The sequence below is a fragment of the Protopterus annectens genome, chromosome 4.part0, assembly GCF_019279795.1.
Source record: "Protopterus annectens isolate FY-2018-M chromosome 4.part0, PAN1.0, whole genome shotgun sequence".
NCBI lineage: Eukaryota > Metazoa > Chordata > Ceratodontiformes > Protopteridae > Protopterus > Protopterus annectens.
Genome location: NC_056733.1, coordinates 298,337,752 through 298,365,731, shown reverse-complemented (window position 1 = coordinate 298,365,731; position 27,980 = coordinate 298,337,752). Strand labels below are relative to the sequence as shown.

Genomic DNA, 27,980 nt, shown 5'->3' with positions numbered 1-27,980 from the left:
GCATGTCTCCACACAGAAGACGCTCTAACTGAGAATCAAACAGGATAACATCTTACTGTGAGGCAACAACGCTACCACAGCACCACCACCGCACATCTAGTAATGGTTATCAATCATGATCATGTAACACATCTACATCTGGACATGGCCGTAGTGCTACCCCTAAAATTTCTGGTAAAGGCAGGCCCCATGGGCAAGGATACCTATGGGATACCCACTCATCTGTGTCCTTGACCTGTATATTATATTGAGCTACAGCACATTAAGTACTGATGAAGCTACATCCCAGCATACCCACACCCACAGGACTACAGCTTCCAGTGCCTCATACTTATAGACATACAGTGACAATAGCCCCTCCCAGAGCTTTCTTCAGTAATCCCCTCCATGACCTCTTCAGATGAACAGAAAGTGCATGCCAAACTTTATTTTGTACATCACTTACATTTCTCTGTGGAAGACTTTGCACTCTCAAGCTGCCTTCCCCACCTATAGAAATGATGATAAATATCCCTTGCCCTTTGTACTTTGTTACATAGGTAGCCTGTGTTTGATGCACAATGTGGCCAGCTTCCAAATGGTTAAGGACAGTCTGGTATTAGGATTGCATGCATCACCTTTACTGTAGTGTATATGCTTTACTATGGGCTGAGATTGTGCACCAGCATTGCCTTTTGGACAGTGCCACATCATACTGTGCCTGTCTGTGTCTTGCATATTTGTCCCCTGCTGCTTGGTCCTCCTCTCTCTCCTCATCTGGCTCAGCCACTACTGCCTTACATGCTGGGAGATATTCATCTTGAAACTGGCCTCACTGCCACAACTGCTTCCTAAATACCACACTGTGTAACATTACAGACACTGAGAATATCTTTGCATATATGCAGGGTCATACTGCGGGGCCCAAATGGATGCATCTTTTCAGCAAAATCATGCCTTCAGCTGCTAAAACACATGCTCCACAGGAACTTAGGTTTGTAGTAGAGCATAGTAGTATCCATGGGCTGTGAGTCTATGCATTTCAGATGGGTGTCATCAACCATGGTTCCAGGACATAACCAGCTTTACCAATAATGGAATAAGTCACTTCTCACAAATCACTGATAGAGATCACATGTGTGCCATATGTGGGAGACATAATAGTTCCCCGTCTGGCCCATGGACACATTGTAGATGATAATTTGTGTATTGCAGACCACATGGCAGTTGATACATACATACAAATATTTCAAGCACAGGCAATAATGTCATTGTAGGCTATCAATATACCAAATTAATCACCCCCATAATGGATGTCCAAGATGTTCTTAAAAATGTATAATTTGGTAGTCTGTTACAGGCATCAGCAACTCTCACAGAGAACCAGTTAGCAGATATCTCATTCATATATACTATTCATTCCTACGTGATTCAAAGCTACTCTTTGATAATCCTAAGCATTCACAGGGGTAAATGTCTCTAAATGCCTTATATATTTGATTTAGGTCTCCTCTTAAATATCTGTATGAGACAGTGTACAAGTTCAGATATTTTAATCTTTCATAATAACTTAAAATTTCACATCCATGCATGCCCTTGGTATATTTCCACTAAAGTCATTCTAGTTTACTCACACTGATTTTCTTGTAAGGTTTCCATATTATTACTGCTTACTCTAGTTTGGGTCTAATGTAACTTACAAACAATTATTTTGTTATTTCTGATTTTTTAGAGTATATAAATCTTTTTATGCAACTTCTACTTTTATAAAAGTCACTAACTGATTGGTTGGTATAATCAGAAAAAGTAAGAGCTGGATCTACCCGTATACCAAGGCTCTTAAATTAATCCACAGTTTCAATCAGTGTGTGCTGAATTAAATATTCACCAAGTCTCATGCTTAGTTTTGATGCATTTCTCAGCATGTTATTCTTCCATGCCCATTTTCACAATTTAGTCAATTTATTTTGCAGACTTGTCCTATCTGTAACAGACATCTAAGTGTAGACTATAGAATACCTCAGATAAAAAATATACAACCTAAACATATATGGTCCAAAGACAGAACCCTATAGGATACCCTGAGTGTAACCTAGAATTTTACTTGTGCACTTGTATGAGACTTCTTATGTTCTGTTTGTAAGCCATGCAGCTATTCATTTTATCAAGATTACTTTAATTCCTAGCTGTTATAATTTATTGATTAGTGGTTTGCGTATGACCCTGTCAAACTCTTAAGACAGGTCTATATAAAATATATCACAGTACACTTTTTCATCTAAAGCTATTATTTATATATTTATAGTATTATAGAACATATTACAAGTAGTTATATATACATGTATATATGTATACATATATGGTGAGTGTGGAAGAGAGGTGAAGAAGAGAGTACAGGCAGGATAGAGTGGGTGGAGAAGAGTGTCAGGAGTGATTTGTGACAGACAAGTACCAGTAAGAGTGAAAGGGAAGGTCTACAAGAGGGTAGTGAGACCAGCTATGTTATATAGGTTGGAGACAGTGGCATTGACAAAAAGGCAGGAGTAAGAGCTGGATGTGGCAGAGTTAAAGATGTTAACATTTGCACTGGGTATGACGAGGCTGGACAGGATTAGGAATAAGTATATTAGAGGGTCAGCCCAGGTTGGAATGTTTGGAGACAAAGCCAGAGAGGCAAGATTACATTGGTTTGGACATGTGCTGAGGAGGGATGCTGAGTATATTGGGAAAAAGATGCTAAGGATGAAGCTACCAAGTAACAGGAAAAGAGGAAGGCCTAAGATAAGGTTTACGGATGGGATGAGAGAGGACATGCAGGTGGTTGATGTGACAGAGCAAGATGCAGAGGACAGGAAGAAATGGAAACAGATGATCCACTGTGGCAACCCCTAACGGGAACAGCCGAAAGAAGATTATATATATATATATATATATATATATATATATATATATACACTCACACACACACACACACACACACACACACACATATATAACATTTATTTTCAATCTGTGCATGGTGGTATGTGGTTTCATGTTCCAGGTTTTCCAATTCTGACAATAATTTATTCAAAATAACTTCCTCCATTATATTATCTTTCTACATCGTGGAATTAGACTTATGGGTCTATATGACATTGGGTTTGTCCTTTTCTGTTTTTCCTTAAAGATGAGTTTAACAGATGCATGCCTCCAGTCTTGAAGAATCTCTTCATACTTAAATGACCTAGGAATAAAAGATGCGATTGTGCTGTAAGTTTAAGTTACTGTATTCTCAGGTGACTGTTTCTAATTCCATCTCTTCTCTGTGCTTTTCTTCAGTTCAGTTTGCATAGATCTAATTTAATTTTTGTACCTGAAGTTACACGAGTGTTGCTAGCACAAATTATTTCCCACTTTGTGGAGTCAAACCATTTTGCTTAAGATTTTGTAAATATATCTGCAATCTGTTTTGTATGAGAATAATTTTTAGAATCTACACAGTTTATCGGTTTGTATATCTTTGCTCCTACATTTTATATATATCTATAAAATGGTTTCCACTCAATATCTGTATATACATTTTCTTCAAAAGCTTCTGATTTTGTTTCACACTATGTTTAATTTGTCTGTGTAGATGATTAATTGTAGTTTTCAGAAGTTATATTTCAACCTCATTTACATTTTTTATATTCTTTATCTCTCACCGTAATTAAGTATTGTGTTCTTATGGAAATATATCAACAGGAACTTGTATGTCTAGATAGTGAGGATAACATATTTATGATGTTTTGTACTCAAGCAATTTTGCTTTCAAAGCTTGCCACATTCCTTCTGTTGTGTTTCCATTGAATACATCACTCCAGTTGGTTTTATGTAGTGACTATTTTGCTTTCGTATAATTTATTTATCTTATGTGCATGTATAGATTTCAGTTTGGCAGAATTCTCTAACAGTAGTTTAACCTTTCTGGCCCTATGATCACTGTACATTAAAGGTAGTAAAGCTTGAAAATGAGTAACAGTCAACTCCTTAGAAACACAAACAATATCCAATATGCTGCATTCACTGTTTGGCTTGTTTACAATCTGTAACAGTCATCATTCCTAAACATATTGTTTCTAAATGTACATTGCAATTAATTTATTCACTAATGTTGTAGAATCAATATTATTCCAGTCTGTTTCTGGTAAATGCAAATCCACAGCTATTAGGATTCTTCCTTCCTGTATTTTCATGCAAGAAATGAATGAATTAATCTAGATAATCAGCATTTGAGTTATGTGGTCTATGTGCTCCAACATTGCAATCTTTTCCTAGCATTGTCTTTATTGTCACTGTTAAACAATTTATAGGATTGATGTCATTAATGATGTAATAATCACAGGTGTCATAATAATGTTTAAATCCTTATCATAACACCTCTACCTGTTTTTTTTTTTTTATTAGAAAGTCTGTTACAATATAAAAATGTATATCCTGACAGAAATGCTTTCCAGTCATTGTTCTTTAGTCATGTTTCATAAGCAATAACCAAATCAATTGTATGTGAATGCAGCAAATTTTCCAATGAAAAACATTATTACTATCACTCCTAACATTTGCAGCCAATGCGGTGGTGGTGCTGCAGTAGCATTGTCACCTCACAGTAAGACGTTGTCCTGTTCGATTCTCAGCTTAACCGTCTTCTGTGTGGAGACATGCGTGAAGGGGCGTGCCTTCGTTGAAGGTTGTGCGTCAGAGCTGGCAACTCGGCACGTAAAAATCTACTGCCAATAATTAGCGGACCGGAGTTCCACGGTGGTGAGCCCTAACTGGGAAAAGCCGAAAGACACAACAACATTGATAAATCAAATTTTGCTGTCAGTGAACTGTTACATTTCTGACCTACTAAAAATCTTGTCTTGTGGTAGTCAACTATTGTAATATATCTGCTGTAAATGTTTACATCCCTTCACTTGACAAGTCATCGTCCTTCTTTCTAAGTGTGCCCAAAATTAGACTTGCACAATCTGTACATTCTCACTTTTTAAAATGGACCATTCTTTTCATGTAGGTATTTACCCCAAAAATATTTTCATTCACACTGACCTGATTCTGTTTCTATATGTGATTTGTGAAAAAAATCACCCTAACCACTATATAAGCTATGTTATCTAAAAGGGCTGTAAGCAAAGCCATAGCTGGCTCATCTAGTGCCTTGTGCCAGTCCCGATCTGGTTTTCTGCTCCCTCAGCTCTTCAGTTGAAATGTCAAACAAAGGTTCTTTCCCTTAGTCAGGTGCTTCAAGCTCTATGTCCCATCCATAAGCTCTCCCATGTAATATCATGCTCACTATTGAAACAATATGCTAACATCAATCAAACTATTTTAAATCCCACTATTAGCTTCCATGTATCAGTAATATGTTTTGTATTTTCCAGCAATTGTTATAGGTAAGTGAGTCCTTGTTATACTACAATCTTTATCAGCCTCCCATTTAATCATTGTAACTATGCTAACATAATATTTTAAGCTTTTGCTGCATTATTACTTACAAGATTACTTTTGATTACAACATTCCTTTTACATGTTCCTGTAGTGTTTCTGTCCTTATAATTCATAAACACAAATGATCAGTCCTCAAGTTTCATGAATCAGCACAAAATGTTTTCCACCAAAATTTATGTTAAGCACTTATTTTTACATGTACTGATCTATGCATTATCAATATTTTTGCTAATTACCTAGTAAGTATAAGCAAAAAAACCTAACAATCAATCAGGAAAGAAGTTTTAACAACCTCCTTTTTACAAAAAAATATCTGATTATGAACAAATGGTTTGCCTCTGTCTTCCTGCATATAATAAATGTTCTTTATTTGTTTCCCATTTCTTCATTCATAATTCACAGTTTATTGTATATTCATTATCTATGACTTAATTCAAACTCTGTTCAGTCCATTCAAAAATGTTAGCTGGGTAGTATGTAAAGCAAGTCTGTACTGATCTCTTTTTAAATGTCACATTCTGTAAGTTAGACCACAATCTGTACAATGAAGCACTTGGAGCCTCGAGCCACTCGAACAGACTTTATTACAAAAAATAGACCACACAAAAAAATATTTTGTAAGTTGAAACTTTTTTTAGATAGTGAATATCTGTACATACCTTTCAATTTCTTAGTGCATGAAGTCTGGACAAAGCATAAACTAATGGGGAACAAATGCCCAAAAATAAGATTTTAAATATTGCTATTATAACCTTAGAAGGTTGCTAGAATAATAGGATTTGTGTTGGCTTGCATTTTCTGAAGGATATGAGGTCTGAAATTTACGTGTATGTCATTATTTAGTGACTTCAGTCTTCAGTTACTTGCCAGAAGACCATAAATTTTATGAGGAGCACACCATATGAGGCAAAAATGTGGACATTTTGTAAAATTCTGGACAGTTGAGAGGTATATATTTGTAGTATTTGTATTGCTCTGTAAACTGAAACAAACTAATTTGTTATTATGTTATTTAATGCATGTAGTAGGTTGTTGTAATGTCAATTGTCAGTGTCCACTGTTCTTGCCTGCATGACTTGGGTTTTGACTGAAAAGGGCCATTTGACCAGTTCACCTACCCTGTTTACAAATGATAAATCCATACATACATAGTCAATTGTATACTAGCCATTATGTGCTGTATATAAGTCATTAAACACTTTATGATGGAGACTGTCATCGGACGATGTAAATTTGATATCTATATTTACAAATTAAATATAAAGACATTAACTGAATAAATACGTATTAACTAGAAAATAGTTTCAGTTATAAATAGTTTATGCTAAAGTAATTAAACCCCGGGTAAAATACTATCTAAGTCCTATGTACTGTACAATCACGTACATAGTGTTACTTTGTAATCCCAAATATAGACAGAACATAAATCCAAACCATGGTAAATAATTGAACCATGCACACCAGTCATAATCTCGAATATTGCTGTAGATGTCAGTCACTGTGCCATCAGGTTGTACCAGGTGATCAAGGAAAATCAGGCAATAGGCAATTCAGTCCTTTAAATTAGTTTATTGTGTGACCTAAGGCAGATGAGCACTTTCTGATGTTTCTTACAATCCAGTGCTGTATTTATTATGCTCTGCATGGTTGTGCTTACGCCCTTACCAAACTCCCTGGGCATGTCCAGTATGAGAGATGGGCCTAGGGGGGTGGATTACAATCAATATAAGGTGACACCTATTAATTAACCTTTATTGTGCTGGAGCAAATGAACTTCATGGCAAGCTTTACAAACATAGGGTATCCATAAATGAGCTTCAAAAGGATGATCAAAAATGTATCAACTGGGAAAGGGATAACAAATCATATTTTCACAAATAAAAAGCTTTTTATATATATCCTATGAGTGTCATGGTTATAATGGGTGTCTCTAGCAAAATTAAATAAGCACTTTTGCCTTTAACTAGCTTCACCAGATCTATTTTAGGAAATTAAATGGAGTGTGGCCGTTAGTATAATAATAAAGTGAGGGGATCGGAATTTTAAGGAATAGATTGGGACATTTCTATTTAATTAACAATTGGTTTAAGTCCCAATGATATCATGATCATGTTTGCTTGTTTTTTTTTTTTTTTTCATGCTTGACCTGATTACAAATGTCTTAGTTGATTTGATGGAGTCTTAATTCATGGTGTCATGTAATAGTTCCTGTCTGAAGTCTCAGCTGTCCATTTGGTGACTTGTACACTGGTGGGTTTAGTGCCTGAAGGCTTGTGCTCCATAAAGAGTCTTTTGGGTTTTAATAATTTTAAAGAATTTTAAAGTACACCCATAAGTATTAAATGCCACCTCGACGAGTGTGTGTGTGTGTGTGTGTGTGTGTGTGTGTGTGTGTGTGTGTGTGTGTGTGTGTGTGTGTGTGTGTGTGTGTGCTTTTGACCATGTGTGAATGGTGTCTTGTAGTAGATGGTTAACCATTAAGGGATAGAATTGTACTGGAGTATCTGGGGTGTGGCTGTGTTAGCTTTTGCCAAGGTGGAGGAACAATTCAAATGTTAAATCCTGTTTCTATAGATGTGTGGATCCATTTATTTAGAGTTCTACTTTTTATGTGTTATTACTAACACGCATTATGCTAGGGTCGCCTACAGATACAATGTTCTAAATAAATAAATAATGTAGTTCTAGAAGTTAGTTTTCAGTTTTTAAGTGTTTTTCTTATCCTGGTAGTGCCAAAAAGAATAGCAGGTGCTATTGCTCTGCAAACTGGGCTGCTGCATTGAGTGCTAGCATCACTGGTGTATGAATGGGCCCTGTTAGAGGCAGCCTGAAGTGTGTTCTGGCTGTCCTGTTTAGAGATGTCTTTTAAGACATTCAAATCAGGCTTCTTGCTGAGAAAAATAAATCCTTTATCTGGGACACTTAGAACTTCCTGAAGAAAATTAAAGATATACCTCTAAAAGGAGAGGAAATTTTCATCAGCATTGATGTTGAAGCTTTATATACAGCTTTACCCCACAACTTTAGCATTCTAGCCATTACCAAAGTATACCACAATACCTGCACTGGATCTCCTGAAGAGACCAAAATCTTTTGCAGGCTCCTTAGACTAATACTGGAAAACAATTATTTCAAATTTGGAGAAATATTCTTCAGACAAACAAACAGGATTGCAATGGGGGATGAGGGCTTCCATGGCCCCAAACCTGGCCAATATGGCACTCAGAAAAAGGAAAAACAGCTTAATCTACAAATCTCCATACTTTCAGTTTATGGACTGCCATCTCTGATTCAGTAGATGACATATTCATCATATAAAATGGAAATGAAAACCAACTGAAGGAATTTCTTGAGAAATGGACAGGTCCTTGCTTGCCATGAATTTAATTTGCTTTAGCACAATAAAGGTTACTTAATAGGTCACCTTATATTGATTGTAAGCCACCCCCCAGGCCCTCCTTCACATTGACATGTCCGGGGAGATTGGCTAGGGCACAAGCACACCCATGCAGAGCATAATAAATAAAGCACTGGATTGTAAGAAACCTCAGAAAGCACTCATCTGCCGTAGGTTGCACAATAAACTAATTTAAAGGGCTGAAATGCTCATTGTCTGATTTTTCTTGATCACTTGGTATAACCTGATGGCGTATTGACTGACCTCTACAGCAAGATTCAGGATCATGACTGGCACCCATGGTTCAGTTATTTACTGTGGTTTGGATTTATAGTTTTGTGACCCACCCCCCCAAACCCCAGGACAGGGAGATTTTCAGCACGTTCACTGTACAACTCAACTAGGAGGATGCGGTTTATTGTTTTTGTTTTTTTTTCAAATAAAGAGGGAAGGAAAAAAGGGAGGGGGAAGTGTCAAGGATAACTCTGATTAGCATCTAGGACTGCCATTTAGTATGAATAAACTAATGAAAGACCTCTAACAAATTGTATACATTTGTTCTTGTTCTCTGAGGAGAAACAGCAGTTTTCTCATTTTCTGTTTGTCTTTTTAGTGTTGAATAACTCAGTTTCATTTATTTTATATTGATGACAATATTATGCTCCTGGATGACAGAAACAGCTTTCCCTTTAGTGAACAATATTTTTGTATCATTTTAGAGTAACAGCTTTATTCAGTGTGGGTACAGAATATGTATGATTCTTCCTTTGTACTGAATATTTTTGTATAATTTGGGGCAAATTTTCAGTTATATTCTGGCCGGATAGAGAATATGCTTTTTTATTTATTTTTTTAGTGAATTACTCAGAGGCAGCAGGCTTTTCTTTTTCGATAGTGATTGTCAAATATTATAATGTTACTGCATGCCTTTGTAAGAGGATTGTACCAGGCTATTCTGAAAATGAGTTCTTTGTCCAGGTTAGAAATAAGCTAAGCAATAAGAAATGGGGCTGCTGAACTTTTAAGTATTTTCACCAAAACTTAGTGGCATCTCTCAATCACATTTGAGATCCATTCTTGTAAGTGTACTATTTTTGGCAAACAGTTGAAATATCCATGATATCATTCCATCTTCCATCCCTTCCAGTTATTTTAACAGCAAGACAGGCTGTTTTAAAAGAAACTCAGAGTTTCTTCCTCTCTCTTAATCTGCTCTCCATATCAATAACAGATGTTTTAAGTGCTTTATAGGGGTTTTATTTGCTGATTAGTCACACACACACACACACACACACACACATATATATATATATATATATATATATATATATATATATATATATGTATATGGGTCTACTTCAGTAGACCAATGTTTCACTTACCCGACACTAAAATTTCCGAGACAAAAGGGCCGACAAGTTCAGAAGACTGACATCTGGAACACCGACTTTTCACGTGAGGTAAGTAACTGCTTGGCCATCCTGTTGAACTTTGCCCCTTACCCCCCCGCAGTAGTGCAATCTTGAAGTTGGTATATTTAGTTAGGGGGTGGGCAAAGCCCCCCACATCGGTGGGTTCAGTTTTGTTTCATTTAGTTTTTGTATTTGGGATGGTTAAACAGTTACTTACCTTGCGTGAAAAGTCAGTGTTCTGGATGTCGGTGTTCTGAAGTTGTCAGTCCTTTCGTCTCGGCCAAGTGAGAATCGGGTAAGTGAAATGTCGGTCTACTGAAGTAGACCCATATATATATATATATATATATATATATATATATATATATATATATATATATATATATATATATATATGTGTGTGTGTGTGTGTGTGTATATATATATATATATATATATATATATATATATATTTATATTTATATGAATTTATTTTAAAAAACTAAGATCAAAACACCAATGTTCATTTTCATGAGACTGGAAACAATTGATGTACCTGAATGCTGAAGTTTTCCCAGGGTAAGTAAATACTTGCCCAACATGCCCTTTTCTCCACTGTAGTGCTATCCTGGAGTTGGTATATATAGTTAGGGGGTGTTTGGGCAGCACAGCCCCACATTGGGGGTATGGGTGATATAGCCCCTACCTGGGTGGGTTTTAATTACTTTGGTGTGTATTTAATTTAAGTTTTGACAAGTGTTTACTTACCCAGAGAAAGCTTCGACGTTTGGGTGCGTCAGGTTTTGGTATTTTCAATATATATATATATATATATATATATATATATATATATATATATATATATGTATGTATGTATATCCTGAATTTCAGTTTGCTTACTGCAAATTTTCCATATGCATTCCATTTTTGCAGTAAAATTATTCATTCTTAAGGACAGCTCTTGCAAGGAAGTCACCATCTGTTGAATTTTTTTTTTAATTGAAATATCATGTTAGTTAAGCCTTGAAGAAATTATTTCCGCAGTGATCCAATTGAGTTAGTTTTCCAAGAGTTACAAATACAAATACAAAACAAATTAATTTTCTTCTGTTCTCAAATTTTATGGAATATTCCTGAGGCCCATTGTAACTAGTGGAGGAAGAAAAACAGAAGCTATGACCATTTTTGTGAACAAACATCTGCAGAAATTAGTAGAGAAGGGTGTTACATTTATTCATGACACATTTGCTTTTAGGAACATTATTAAAGGGATTGCTGTTTTGGACTCTGACTATTTGGTAACTATGGACATTACATCACTATATACTATGATATCTAATGAAATTAGTTTGGAATAAGTGAGAATGGAATTATGTGGTTCGAAGCTTTTTATTAATGAAATGGTTATGCTTATTTTAGAGCTGCTTGATGTTGTTTTATCATACAATTTTTTGAGTTTAATGGTTCTTTCTTTCAACAACTAAATGGACCGGCCATGGTTGCTGCTATGGTGGCCGGTTTTCCGAATGTTTTCTTGGTGGCATGGGAGAAAGAATTCATTAGTAGTGATTTTTATTTTATTTATTTATTTATTTATCAGTTGTTGACCGGGAAAGTCTGACTAGGTTCCACAGAGCCTGTTTTCAGCAGAGGCCCAGGGAGAAATGCTCCAGATGCATGTCTTTGGAATTTTTATAAAAATGTGTACTATGGAATATTTATTGATGATCTCTTTTTAGTTTGGAGAGGGAATTTGAATGAACTGTTAGATTTTATACAGTACGTCAGTAATGTCTGCAGTTATTTAAGTTTTACTTTTTACTATAATTTGGACAATGTTCACTTTTTAGATGTTGCGGTATATAAGGATAATGATGTGCTGAAGACAAAGATTTATAAAAAAAAAGTGCAAAATAATACTTATTTAGAATATGGAAGCATGCATCCTGTTTTTATGAAAAACAATATAGTCAAAGGGCAGCCTAAGAGAGTGAGCAATTTGACTGATAATTATGAATTGTTTTATAAAGAAGGTGTTTCCCTATGTTCAACATTGCTTCTGAGGGGTTACCCTAAATAATTAGTGAACCAGAAGTTTAATGAAGTGAGTTATAGTAGAATGAATAATAATGAGGGAGAGAACAATATGAGGCAGTTTGATAGAAGGGTGTCTCCTTTTACTGACTGAATTTGCACTTGTTTGAATTCCAAACAACTGACTCCACTTCAGTGAACTTCCATTCAACTTAAAGCACAGCCTACTGAACTCCTTTCCCTGAGAAAAGAACCATTTGGCCACCAGGGGAAAAAAAATGAATGGAAACAAATTAAACCCACTCAAGTAGGGTGCCTTCACCCCCACCCTCCCTAACTAAATATATCAACTCCGAGATTGCACTACACTAGGGAAAAGGGAAAGTTCACCTTGGTGGTCAAATGGTTAATTTCCCAGGGAACGAAGTTCGTTAGTCCATGCTTTTGATAGAATGGAAGTTTGCTGAAGTGGAGTTATCTGAGAGTCAAAGAACTGTAAATTTCAGTGAGTAGAAGTAGACCCGTGTATGTATATATATATATATATATATATATATATATATATATATATATATGGGTTCATGTCATTTGATTGACAGTTCATTTTACTGACAGTTCATTTCACTGACAGTTCATTACATCGACAAGCATGCCCCCCACACCCCCCCTAACTATATATATCAACTCCAGGGTCGCACAACATTGGGGAAGGGGGCAAATGCTTGTCGATATATATATATATATATATATATATATATATATATATATATATATATATATATATCTATACGGATCTAGGACTTTTGCACGAAAGTGCAAAAGCTCGAATCCATTATCACCAAACACACTTTAACAAAAACGTTTTTCACCGAAAAGCGCTCTTTTTAAAGTGCGTTTAAAAAAAATCTACGTTTATGCGTGGGAGGGGCAAGCCCCCCTGCACCCCCATGTGGGGGGCTGTGCCCCCCACACCCCCCTACTTAAATATTCTCACTCAGAGATCGCACTACAGTGGGGAAAAGGGAATTTTCCCTTACCTGCACCGTAGTATGATATCCGGAACAGGCATACTTACGCGAAAGTGTTTTTTCGGTGAAAAGCACTTTCGCGTATATATGCCCCACCGATAATCATTCGGTGGAAAGTGCATTCGGGGATCTGTACGGATCCCATATATATATATATATATATATATATATATATATATATATATATCTAGATATATAGATATATATATAGACATATTGATTTGCAATGCCAGACTAATCTCTTCTTATGATGCAGTCCACAGCCCTTAGAACCAATATTTACAAATGAAAACATTTCATTGTATAGAAAAATCTGAGAGCAGAAAAATATTTGTGTTGTAGATACAGCTACAATTTACTTATTGGGTGGTGATCCTAGGCTGAGTCTGAAAGAGGCCCATGTGAACTAATTCTCTACTCTGGTTAATAAACACAAATAAAGACATATAAATACCTTAGTAAGTTGCTTTAAATGTCGCATTATTATTGCTAAATGACTTTTAACTAAAAAAAATTGCCCCGACCAGTGTACTCACTCCAGGGTTTAGTATGACATCAGAGACAGCCAGATTAATAATAAGGATGCAGGGTAAAAAGGACAACCATCCATATAAGGAATTTTTCAGCTGAATGATTTTTTTTTTGTATAGCTTTGTTTACCCCAGAGTTGATACAGTATTATGCCTTTTGGAAATGCACATTCCATTTCATAAACGTATACAAACAACCAAAAGTAGAGGATCTTATGGTTTTATCAAGGTGTTAAGTGAATATGTTGACTTCGTAGCCACCACTGTTAACATAGGCAGTTTTAGGCAGGCAGAAGGTGAGAAGGTTTCACTGTTCAGGTATTTTAACATGGATGGAAAATGTTTTTATTTTAAAAGGAAAAACTTCTAACCTTAAAGAAAAAGTTGACCCAAAGTAATACTAATAAAAAAATTACTTTAAGTTGATTGCATCTTTTTAAGGCATGATGCTGTAATTTATTTATTTATTTAATTATTCTCCCACATCTTTCTTCTCAATGTCCACAGGAGGGCAGAGAATATATAAAAGACAGGTCAATCTTGGTGTATTACCACCTTAATGACAGGGGAGTCTTTTCCCCCTTTTGTCTACCCTTATTCCCAACCATCCATCTGTGTGAGGTGCACAGTGGCATTAGTATGGTTCATTTCTGCATGCTGCCATGCACATATCCTCTGCTACAGGTAATTAATTTATGTCCATTATTTTTGACTGCCAAAGCTGGTGCTCCTAACATTCACTGTAGGCAATAACCAGACAGATGCAGGCATTACTAAACAGAAGCTGATTCAGCATTTAGGTATTCATTTGTGAGAGAAACTACTTCTTTCTGGTAATCATTTCCTATACTTTAAACACAATCCTGAGTAATTCTGTTTGTGTATAAGAGCAAATAAATACTTAGAAAGCTATTAATAACAGCAGTGCATAGTATAATTTTGGAAAAAAATGGATTATGGAGAAAAGGAAATAAAATTGGAATACTTCTGTTTATCTGATTAAATGGAAATCCCTCTGTGTAAAAACAGCATTTGAAACATATTTATGATATGTGAAATATTAGATACAATCAAATCAACACAATAGAAGGCAGATTGCTAACGTATGAAACAGTGGAAAAGAAATGTTTATATTACTTTTATTCATTGATATGAAAAAATGATTTGTCATATGGATTAAGCTGCAAAAAATGCAAGACAGGTAACACTAAAACCAGTTTACAAAAAAAAAAAAAAAAACATTTTTGTTGCAGGGGAAGTTAGACTCCTTCATCCCAATCATACTAGTTCTATGTATTAACTCCAACATCACTGTGTCTCAGAATAACAGGGCTTCTTTAAAATTCAGCAGTTTTGTAGTTCACATTTAGTGAAAGAAAATCACACACTTGTGTTAATACTTCTGAATGTTGGGTCTAAAACATCAGTGCCGAACAGTTGTCTTGCTCCCCGAATGGACTGCATTTCCTAAACTGAAATAAAGTATTAAAAAGAGCCCTGTAAAAGGATTAAGATAATTTGCAATGGAAACTGGAAATCTTACATATTATTTCCTGGATTTCTAATTTTGGCTGTTATTTGGGGCATATTGTTTTTTTTTTTTTTGCTTTTAGGCTTTTAGTATTTAAATAGCTGCCAGAATACTTTTAAAGTGCTCATAGATATGGACATATGCAATTAATCATACTGTTTACATCAACATGTACTCTCCCTCCTTGTGTTTTGTTCTATTTTACTGCAGCATTCAGTGTTTCTCAATATAGCAGAGATGATAATATAAATTAGAAACATTTTAAGTTGTTGTTACCTAATTCTTTATCTAAAGTATTAGGGCATAAATACATTGTGTTCTGATAAAAAATCACATATTTGATAAGCAAGCATTTAGATGAAGTAGCTATTTTTGCTTTTGTATAGCTGTACTGCATGTATTTAATAACATTAGTTGTTAGATTAAACATCTGTACCCTGAAATCTTGTATGTCACCTTTCTGAAACTGAAGACTGTAACGGTTATATAATATTGCATCACTTAAAGATTGTTTCAAATATTTTTATTTTTTTTTACAGTTTTGTTTAACATGTACGACTGTGATGGTGATGGCAAAATCAGCGTAGAAGAATACAAAAATGTAAAGTATTATTTCTGGTTTTAACATCTTTTTTTTTTTTTTTTTTTGTTAAATAACATTTCCAGTGTAATATTATTTTTATATGTTTCATGCTGCAGGTTGTTTCAGATCTGCTATCTAAAAGCCTTTCCTCTGAAAAGGACGCTTCAAGTTCAGTAGCAGAGGCAGCAATGCTAGAGGCCAGACACATGTGTTCAGGACATGTGGTAAGTTTTATTTACACCCAAAGCTGTTGTTGCTCTGTTATGAATATTTTTTTTGTACTTGTTGCAATTTAAAGAGGTAGGGGTGCATTTTTGAAGGGGTAGCTTTAATCATTAACTCTGAAATAATTTTAATGTGCTGTAACCATAATACTCTGACTTGTCTTTTTGAACAGTCCTGTTTCTCTGTCACAGCAAACTACTGCATGCAATAACAGATCTAGTGGTGCAGGTTGACACTTAACTCACTGACCATACAGCATACTGGCCAACAGCTGTCAAAATGCACCACATCAACTGGAGATACCACATGCATGTATCATTGTAGATTGAATAGCTCAGAGCTAGAAATATGCAACAAATAAGAGGTAATCCTGGGATTGCAGAGGTGCAGGCTAAAAAAGTCTGGACACTTGAACATTTACATTCTATGTCAGCATTTGCTTGCACTATGAGTGCTTTATTTAATCTTGTCCCCATTTCCAGCACTGGAATTTCTGTGCTACATGCTGCATGCCTGTAACATCTCCGCCAATGCGTCACAGAATCAAGAACTGTTATTTAACAGGTGGCAAAGTCAGCAAGCTCATCATTAATCTGCCGCCCTAGAGCTGCATGCAGCAAATGGTTCTGTGGACATTGCCACTGGCTAAGAGTACTTTTAGCATTACATTTCTTAACTTGGAGCACAGTTGGTGCATGTCCTGTCCATGAGTGTGCAATTTTTTCTCCTTTTATTACGAGGCTACTCTACAAGCAAGTCATTCAAAGGATTTTAAAATGCCTTCTAACTGTAACTTTTAAAATGTATAGGCTGACAGAAGTGAAAGAACTTACTGGCACATTGTATTAATTACCAACAGTTATTCAATTCCTGTAAGCCAAAACTATTCAGTTGTCATTTTTCCAAGTGGAGGTTTAAGCTGCCTGATATGCCCATTCAGACCAGAAGATTTACCTGGACAGTTAAACTTGTCTGGTAGATCACTACCCCTACCCACTACAGTAAAAATGCTACTGGTTCCGCAATTGACTGGATCTTGACCAACTCTCCAAACAAATATTGTAACCCTTCTCCCTTCCCTGACTCTATTAGTGATCATTCTCCCATCTCTATCTTAAGTCACTCTCCTCATCTCTCTAAGTCCCATCTCTACAGAGATTGTAGGAAACTGACAAACTGTTCCCCTTAAACCTTTAACTCTCTCAATCAATGATGATGTTACTAAATTCAACCACATTTTCCTTGCTGACCTAAACTCTCTTGCCCCAACTCGCAAAATCAGAATCAAATCTAATTTTGCACCCTGGCTCTCCAAAGCTACTCATGCTTTGATGCATGAAAGAGATGCTCTATGGGAAAAAATGGCAAACCACTAAAACTCCCACCTTTCTCCAAAGTTATAAGCAATTCAGAAATTGTGTAAAAATAATTTATTATTTTGGATACATGCCAATATTTCACTAAATTTCAAAGCTCTCACCCCAATGACCCCAAAGAATTCTGGATTACTATCAGCTCCCTGCTCCACACTGGTTCTCCTAGCATCCCTAACCCTTTCCCCTATCACTGTCGTTGTGAAACTGCAGACTTACTCAACAAACACTTCATAGACAGCATCTCTAAACTCCTTCCCTCTGTTAACTCTGCTCGTCCCAACTCTTGTGTGTCACCATCACCTCCCCCTCAACCTCTGTGCACCTCTGTCTCTCAGCCTTTTACCTTCTGACCTGTTTGTACTAAATATACCAAATCCATTATTCTTAAACTAAAACCATCCTCTCTGTCCACTGATAAACTCCCCCCTCAATTTCTGAAAATTGCTGATGACTCTATTGCATATCCTGTATCTATCTTAATCAACCACTCCATTCAGGAGTCTACCTTACCGGAAATATGGAAATCCTTCTATAACACTCCTCTGCACAAAGGTGGCAACTCTCTTGAACCCTGTAACTGTAGATTAATTGCTATTCTCTCACTGCTCTCTAAGATCCTTGAAAAATGATACATACTCAACTACTGTCCAATCTCATTCACAAAAATCTCCTCACCCCCTCGCAACATGGTTTCCACCCTAAACACAGTACCTCAACTGCCTAACTATCCTTTACTCTAAAGGTTGCAGAAGCTAGGGACAACAACCTCTTCATCTCCTGTCTATTCCTTGATCTCTCAAAAGCCTTTAACACTGTGTCTCATCCCATCTTTAACAACCTCTCAAACCTAAACCTCTCTCCTTCTGCTCTTGTCTGGTTCCAGTCCTACCTTCCTGGTAGAAAACAAGCTTTTAGATGGCAGCAGGCTTTCTCACTCTTCCTTGCTGTTCAAACAGGAGTACCCCAAGGCTCCATACTTGGACCGATCCTTTTCTACATTTTTACCAACAACCTACATTCATCCTGCAGTCTCTCATCAGTAATACAATACGCAGATGACTGTACTCTCTTATCTATCTCCAATACTATCTCTGAACTCACACACTAACACAGAATTCCTTTATCTCCGTTGAAAAATGTCTCAGAAATAATCAACTAATCCTTAACCCGAAGAAAACTCAACTCCTCCTCTTCCTACCTCAGACACTCTCTCACCTTAAATCCAGCTTTTCTCTTTCCACCCTAGATGGCACTACTATCTCCCCTGCCTCACACACCAAACTCCTTGGGGTAATAATTGATGAGCGACTAAAATTTGACTTGCACATACAACAGGCCATCAAAAAACACACCAAAAACTTGGACTACTTTATAGGAACAAAAAATTCCTCACTACTGCCACTAAGTGCAGTCTTGCACAGGCATTTGTCTTACCTAGTCTTCTATACACTTCCCCCATCCTTACCAATAGCCAAACTACCTCTGTGCAGAAACTGGAACAAACATACAACAAAATTGCCAGATTTATTCTAAACCAACCACTCTCTTCGCATCACTGCCTCTCACTAAACAAACTTCAGTGGCTGGAATTTCCGCACCTTCTCCTACAATTGCAACTCCACACTACTTTTTCTTACTCAACAACCCCTCTGCTTGCCCTGCTCTCACCTCCCATGTTATTCTCTACTCTCCCCCCCCCGGATGTTCTTTCCTTTTATAAACCCAGAAGGAATATTGGCAAACTACTTTACAAACACTCTGTCTCACTAAATTGGAACAAACTCCCTCTCCATAGTAGATCCAACTTTTCCTTTCCCTGTTTTAAAAAGGAGCTTAAATCCCACCTACTAAACTTGAAATTATGCCATTGCCTTGACCACATGTAGTCTTAGTCTGTCCTACTGTATAACTTGTTGCATCTCCTAACTTTCTTTCTATGTTAGTAACTTCTACTTAAACTAACCTCCTAAACCCTCAGCTCTACTACTGTAGCCCTACTATAGCCCCCTCCTTTCTCTCCCCCTCCCATTCTCCACACTATTTATCTGTTCCCGCCACTTCCTGTCAATCTCTGTACATTTTCCTTCTTTTGAATGATTGTCCTTTTGTTTTTTACTCTTATATGTAGTAAATTTAGACCACTGCTATCAGTGCAACCCTTACTGATCCTAAGTCTCTCTTTTGTTTTTCTCTCTATAATTAATTTCATATTTGCATTATTTTTAATAGTTTTTGTCCTCTATATTTATCTTTGCTTATGTTTGCTGGGGATCTTTCCTCTTGGGTCTCCACTGAAAATGGATGGTTTCCTATCAGTGCAATGCAAATAGTTAATAACCTTTTCTGTTTTACAATTTTTTTGTATTGTGATTGTTATTTAACATTTGTATATTGTCACTTTATCTTTACTTGTATTTGCTGGGGCTTTCCCCCTCAGGTCTCCACTGAAAATGGGTTTGTTTGCAAATTCAGTTGGACTAACCCGGTTAACAAATGTGAAATAAATAAATAAATAAATAAATAGTATAGTACAAAGGTTTAAGGCTTTGTAAATGAACCACATCCTAAACGCCGGTATTTTATTTTTTTGTGCCTTCACTTGCATGGTGTATGACTTTAAGCCAGTCAGTTAAGCACACAGTTCTCCTGTGCCAAAAGGTCTTATATGACTATGAAATGAATATCAAATAATGTAATTATACTCTTTGTTCAGTAGTGTCCCTAGAATGGGAGGATAATTATTATTAGTAATATCTATATAAAATGTTATTGTTAGTCTATCATTTAATAACCCTGGTAGTACTACATTTAGTAATTTGAAGATACAGCACACAAGCCACTAAACTGTATTTTACATTTATACTTAATTTGTTACAATTTTAGTAAATCCTTCAAAAAAGATTATCTCATAATCATTTAAGTTATGAATAGTGTCAGTAATAAGAACAAAGATACTTTCTGTATGCTTTTTATCTCTTTATTCATTTCCTTTATTTGACAAATAGGAAATGGACTACTAGGCTCCATTCTCATTTATGATCCAGTTACAGCAGTGAAATAAAATAGCTTTCTATTAAGCTGTTTGTTTGCTTGCTTACAGTTGTTGATCTGGATAGTCCCACTGGGCTAGCAGCCCATTTTCCGTGATGTCCCAGGGAGAAAACTCCATAAAATGCATATTTTAAAGCGGGGGGTGTCCTACAGGTGGCCCTAGGGGCACAATCTGGCCCACTGAAGCATTTTGTCTGGCCCTCGATATATCCTACCGCATGCTGTTCTGAATGGACAGATACATGTTGGACATGGTAATGTGGCTCCCTAAACCATGCAAATTATTATAAGTGGCTCCTGAACTGTTGGATAAGTGGCCCCTTGAGCCAAAAAAGATGGATAGTCCTGTTTTAGAGTGACACTAAGAGGAGAAAAATTACAAAATATCCACTGTATCATGAAATATAGTATGACAAGTTTTTTTCTGTAACTGTATTAAGAATACTAACAAATAAATACATAAAACATATTTTCTGCATGTAATACCATTTCATTCATACTGGCCACTGGTTTAAGTATTTGAACTCAGCAGTTCTTCAGACAGAAGATCATTGGCAGAGGCATACACAGTACTGAAAAAAAATGACAGACTTGGTTTATTTGTCAAACAGAGTATTCCCTCTGCTGCAAGGCTGGACAGGCTTGGAGAAAATGTATTTAATAAGTTCAAGAAGTTGGAAGGTAAAGCTGCAATGATGCCCAGGGACAAATGATTTTTAATTGAAGTTGTTGGATTAATTGACATTAACTCTATTAATTTTGATGAATGCAAATTTATTTTTGTCTGGTCTAAAAATCAGCCACACACCAGTGTTAGTATGTGTGTAACAGAAGATGAAAATGAGTTCCACAGTTTAGTGTAAAAAAAAATAAAGCTGTGGAAGTGCATGATAAATAATATTGAAGGAAGATAAACTGGATCATACAGATGTTCACCATTTGATCACTGCTGCAGTAGCCTTAGCTATGTATGAGTTATATCCTGCTAAAGCTATAACAGCTGCTCTTCTTCCAAATCCTTCAGGGCACCTTCTATGCACCAAAACATTTAGTCAACTCAAGCAAGGCTGAAGAAAAAGTCAGGTTTGAGCACCAGGCCCTTGAGCTTTCCTGCTGCTGAAGAGCAATCCTATTGCGGGCCTTTAAGGATTGATGGTCAGCTAATGCATTTACATTGCTTGGCAGATAAGGTCTCTTCGATGGAAAAAAAACATTTTAATTTAATTTTTATGGCAGAAAATTTCCATTTTCTATAAAAAATATAATTATTTAAGCTAGAAAAATTGTTTTTAATGACTGTCATGACTTTTAATTTTAAATGGGCGCGATATTTTTTCATTGTTAAAACTAAATTTGAACTGCTTTTCTGTGGTACAAGTTATGCTGCTTTACTTTTGGGGGTTGTAGTAAATGTTTAAAGTGATTTTTACTGTATTTTAACATGGGAAAGTTACTTTTTTACAACTTACCTGTTATACCAACCTCAACTGTCAGGCTTCCTTGAGATTCATGTATGTTTTTTAGCTAACCCATGGAACAACCCACTGGTTCCCTGTTTAGTCCTTCTTCCAGGAAAAGAAGAAAATTATTCAACAGCATCGGTCATTACAGCAGGCTGCTAAAGTGTCTCAGCAGCAGGTGGGTGACTGTGCTGTCGCCAAAACTGGCTCCTCAGAACATTCATCTTTTTTCTTGGGTCCTGCTGATATAGTCCCTAAAGGCACCATGGACCAGGATTAGAATGTCTTCTGTGTCTGTTAGAGTGCCCTTGGTGGTCAAGGGAGAGCCACTCTTGTTAGTCCTATGAGGAGGGACAGAGAATGCCACTTTTCCTAACCAGGAAGCTATGCTCATCCCTAGAAGGGTTGTTCCTGAGAAAAGTGGGTCTGTTTCTTCAAAACTTTGTGTCAGAAAGAAGCAAAAACTTAGACATATGTCTTCTCCTGTCTTACCTACTGTGGACAGGAGTGATTTATTTAGCTTAGCTCTCGGTTTAGTTCAGGCTCTTGACCCTTGCAACATGGCTATTTCTGGTAAATGAAAAAGAGATTCATCAATTTTTGGAAAAACTCAAGATTCTGAACCTCAAAACAGTTGTAGTTGACAGTTTTGTCTCCCCAGATTTCTGATTCAGATGCTGAGGACATTGCGGCTTTGACTAGTGCTTTCAAAGGACTGTATTTCTTTAAAACAATTTCCAGAATGAGTCAGTTGTTTTAATGGAAAAGCATGATGTTTCTCGGTATCTACGAAAGTATTGTGATATATTAAAATTGCAGTTTTCAGAGACAATCCCCGTGCTTCCCTTACTTTCAGCACCAGAGGGTGTTTCTGTTGCAGCTTTTAACTTGCTTTACAGCCAGCTTTCTACCCCACGATAGCAGATAGATTGTATAAAGTTCCTCAGTCTTTTAAGTTTCTTATATACTCATCCCAAATTTGACCCAGCAGCTATTTAGCTCTTATTTATCTGCTGGTTAATAATAATGCCCATACCCTCAACCTGGAAACATCAAAAATCTGGACAAGGCCCATGAGAAGTAGGTACAAATCTGTATGCTGATGAAGATAAAATTTGCATACATAATTACGTAACCCCACCCACTCCAATGGAATTGTGGGATACCAACTTTCAAATGCAAACTGAAGAACAGACAACCAATATATGGCACCAGTGTCCCCCTGCAGCCATTACAGTATCCCATTACTTGGCTATTTCACCCCCATTTACCATAAACACTAATGTGCATGCTGCTTTACTTCTACTATGATATATTTGGATTTTATTTTTACATTTTATAGCACAAAGCACAAACACTAATGGACATCTGCTAAACAAAGCAATACTGTCTCACAATGAAAACAGACTTAGCATTAAAACTTCTCTCATTTATTGAAACAGCATTGAAACCCACACCACATCCAAAGAAAATGCATCTGGCTACAGTGGCCAGTGGTGGATAAAGATTACCTTTGGGCTATTTTCAAATCATAAGTCCCTTGCACACAAAATAAGAAACATACATGTGTTATTTGATACACCTTCCTGACTTTATTAAATTATATTCCTTGTATAATACAGCACACTTGTTAGACTTAGAGTGCATTTTAAATTTATTGTTTGAACATTTTTACAGTAGGCAATGAAACAAAATGCATGAACCAGTAATGACAAAACTGCCCAATCCAGAACATTTCTATAATAAAAGTCTACTCACACACACACACACACATATATATATATATATATATATATATATATATATATATATAATGAAGTGGTGTAAGCCAGCATAGCGTATTGAACTTATTTTAAATTTCAGTTTTACTCTGATTTGTGTTATCAGTCCAACTCAATAGCTGTAAATGCACAACAAAATAAACTAGGCGAACTGCATGTTTTAAGACTTTCAATTTTTAGTCCAAGTACTGACAGATCCTCTCCTACATTCATCCTGAAGCATCAAAACTATCATTGTAATCCAGGTGCTGTTTACTGGCCACTCTTGCTTCTCCACTGTCTGCAGTGCAAAAAATATGTTTTATCTTGAATGCTGGAAAATGTACTGTGCTTGTTAAAAAATATTTTTCTTATAATGCAGCACAGAACATAATTATGGTTTTCTGTTCCTGAATTTGGGTTAATGATATTTTTGCTCTTTCTGCTGAGGCACAAATGCCCTTGTGCATGACATTTTCTCACTTCTGTTGTATCTGTAGCTACACCCTTGACTTGTTACATCCACTCCCTTTAAAAGTACAACAACACAGCAGTATCAGCAACGTATCTACATACTGTGGGAGTAGAACTGAAAGCCTTGTTCATCAAAAGCAAGTATTTAACCTGTTATGCTATTAACAATGCAAGCAGACTCAGCATAAACAACACTAAACTTCTCTTCTCCTGAAGCTCTCAGCTCCTTGTAAAATCCACTCGACACTCAACTGTATCTCTCAACTTTGCAGAACAAGAAATCTGGAAAAAGCCAAAATTTATTGGAGGGACAAAAGCCCAAAAAACAAGGCACATTTTAAACATTGCTTGTATAATTTTGGAAAGTCAATAATGGGGGAATACAGCCCGAAAATTAGGGACAACTTTCAAATACTGATCTTATAAACAGAAAATTGCTAGAATAAAAGGTTTTGTGTTACATGTATTTTCTGAAGAATATAAGTCTGAAATTCAAATGCCTGTCATTATTTAGTGAGTTCAGTCCTTCACTGATTTGCCACAAAAATCCAGAAAACCACAGATTTTATGAGGAACAGAACAAAAATATGAGGCATAAATCTGGAACATTTTCACAAGCAGTGATGGGTAGGGACTTTAGGCTCTTGTTACCTGTACCCAAGGTACAAGGATTGAGCCTGAGTATCAGTTTTAGCCACCAGGTATATTTACCTGGTGCATTACACACACACACACACACACACACACACACACACACACACACACACACACACACACAGCCCTTCACACACACACACACACACACACACACACACACACACACACACACACACACACACACACACACACTCTGCTGTTTCTTCTTTTAAGGAGAAATCTGCTTTGTGTAATTTGGTTGCTTCTGTGTTTCATGTGACTACCCATTGCTTGAATGTAGTAGGGAGAATCCAGGCAGCACTACTATCACTATTGTTGGACCAACCTTATCATCTAATTAGGCCTCAGTTATAAATGCTAGATCAAAAGAATGGAACACGTTAGATATAACGCCAGACTTTGCTTTTACTCCTTCTGGCATTAGCATATAGCACCCTCACCATCACTACAGAACTACAGGTCCCACCTACATGTCAAAGATGACTACAGAGATCTGTAGTACATGATGCAGGACACTGTTAGATTGGTTCCTGTTTTGTCTCATGCCATTAAGTACTTGTTTATCCACTGGGCCCTGCTTCAGTATTGTCCAGTGCCAGTAATGCCAGTAAGGGCTAGACCCAAGATTATGCATCCTTAAAATACCTGGCTTCTTAGAAACATGAACAGTATTTGGAGAAAGTTGGGAAGAAACAAAAGGGCAGAATGAAGGCTACAAATGGCCCCATCACAAAATCTCTGCATTGCAAATGGAATAGTGCTAACAGAAAATTTAAACAAATTAAAAAACAACATGAAATGGTAAATATTATTCAAACTGAAGTCTACTAAATGTCGCTATGCAAGCCAAACAAAAATGCACACAGCAGACACTTTTCTGTTCAATGTGGAACATCAAGCAGTTCCGCATTGAACAGAGCTCCGTTTTTGATTGGCTCATATACCAGTATACGAGCCAATCAAAAACGCGCACAGTGGACATTTTTCTGTTCAATGCGGAACATCAAGCAGTTCCGCATTGAACAGAGCTCCGTTTTTGATTGGCTCGTATATTGGTATATGAGCCAATCAAAAACGCGCACAGCAGACACTTTTCTGTTCAATGCGGAACATCAAGCAGTTCCGCATTGAACAGAGCTCCGCTTTTTGATTGGCTCATATACCAGTATATGAGCCAATCAAAAAAATAACGCAGAGGAAAAAACTCTGAAATAGGGATGTCTGCTTTTGAAAATACTGCAATTTGTCCAGGTTTTAAAACCCAGACAAATCACAGAATTTTCAAAAATAGCCCGGACAGGAGTCCAAAAAAGAGGACGTGTCCGGGGAAACCTGGACGTATGGTAACCTTACACTGAGGCCTTGTTCTCAGGGATACTTCCAGTAAATATAATCTAAGGGAGACAATTATTTCCACTCAGCTATGCCAACTTAAGATGACCAACTAAAATGTCTCCTGGTAACAATTGTTCTGGCTCCTCACTGCTGTGTATAAAAGCAATATTTCTGGGTAATAATATGCAGCAAAACTATGCTACTATACCTATGTCAAGACACAATGGATCTCCCTGCATGTCACACATTACAACCAGGATAAACCTGAACAGTAACAATGGCAGTGATAGACTGCACATAATAAAATTCAGCTTGTAGTTTAAAGATTGCAATAATCAATCACAAAGACAAAGCAAACAGTACTTAAGCAAACGAGGTGCAGTAGCAAATAATTCCAATAAGAAATAGAATTAGTATCTGCAGTCTAAATTTATGCTAAAAAAATATGCCCAGCAGAATATTTATTTAACATTTCTTTACAGAGAAAGTGTGACTGTGACAGAGCCCATTTTCAGCAGAGACCTGGGGAGAAACACTCCAGACGCGTGTCTTTGGAATGTGGGAGAAAACTGGAGCACCTGGAGGAAACCCGCGAGAATGCAGGGAGGGCATGCAGACTCTACACAGAAGGCACCCCACTTGCAAAATCGAACAGGAGAACCTCTTGCTGTGAGATGACAATGCAAACCACTGCACCAAAACTAAGCAGTCAACAAAAACACAAAAATAACATGAAATGGCCATGGTAATATTCACTGTTACAGTTCTCACATTTGGGATATCCTGCCAGCAGGTAATCCATGACCATACCAAAGAAAAAAATCGGAACACCTGGTTAGCATAATTTTTGCGTACTGGATAGTATAACCCCTCCCTCCCTCAAAAGGACCATGGGATACCATATTACTCAAACACAAGTTTAAAAAAACAACAGTATTAAAATGATGTGAAATATAAACTTATTTTATTGTGAAGTAACACCAGTGCAGAGAAGAAAACTTCAGCCAAGCAGTCTGTCAGAGTCCTGTAGTCCAGAGTTTACACTCACTATCAGCCAGACTCACTGAGAGAGAGATCTGCAGGCTGCAGAAACACTAATTGAATGGGTCAGCACTTGGAAAAGGTGCCTCACTACCTTCATCTAACAGATACCAGCCAGGGCCTGCAGATCTCTCTCAGTGAGTCTAGCTTACAGTGAGTGTACCTTGGCTACTATCAACATTTATTTATTTATTTCACATTTGTTTACTGAAAAGTTCCGACTGGACACAGGTCCATTTACAGTGGAGGCCTGGGAAGAAAAGCTCCACATCGAATCATTCAAACACACAATGGTAGACATGTGTATACTAAAATGCAGAAAACTAACAATGATTAACAAATAGGTATAGTAGCAATATAGACATTAAAAGGTTTGTACATAATTAGGATTCATAAAAATATTAAATGATACTTCAGTAATAACATTGTATAGAGGTAAATTAGGTAGCATGGCTTGTCAGATTAAATCATACCACCTAGGTTAGATGCCATTTGTCAATATAGCTAGGCAGGTGAAATGCAGGAGCATAGCCAGGTGTTAGTCGTGTAATTTTTGAGTGAGACTTTAAACTGGCTGATAGTAGAGATGGTTGTCAGTGAAGGTGGAAGGCTGTTTCAGGCTGTTAGCTATGGTATGTGAGATTAAGGCTTTCCCTGCG

General features: G+C 36.6%; 1 protein-coding gene across 2 annotated transcripts in view; it reads left to right on the top strand.

Annotated features, from left to right (window-relative positions):
- TESC (tescalcin) overlaps positions 1 to 27,980 on the top strand; it is a 734,284-nt gene that overhangs the window by 581,937 nt on the left and 124,367 nt on the right. For both annotated transcript variants that reach the window (XM_044068288.1, XM_044068287.1), the window contains exons 5-6: positions 15,899 to 15,960; positions 16,059 to 16,166. In XM_044068288.1, coding sequence (XP_043924223.1) covers positions 15,899 to 15,960; positions 16,059 to 16,166 — 170 coding nt within the window. The remainder of the gene's footprint in view (positions 1 to 15,898; positions 15,961 to 16,058; positions 16,167 to 27,980) is intronic.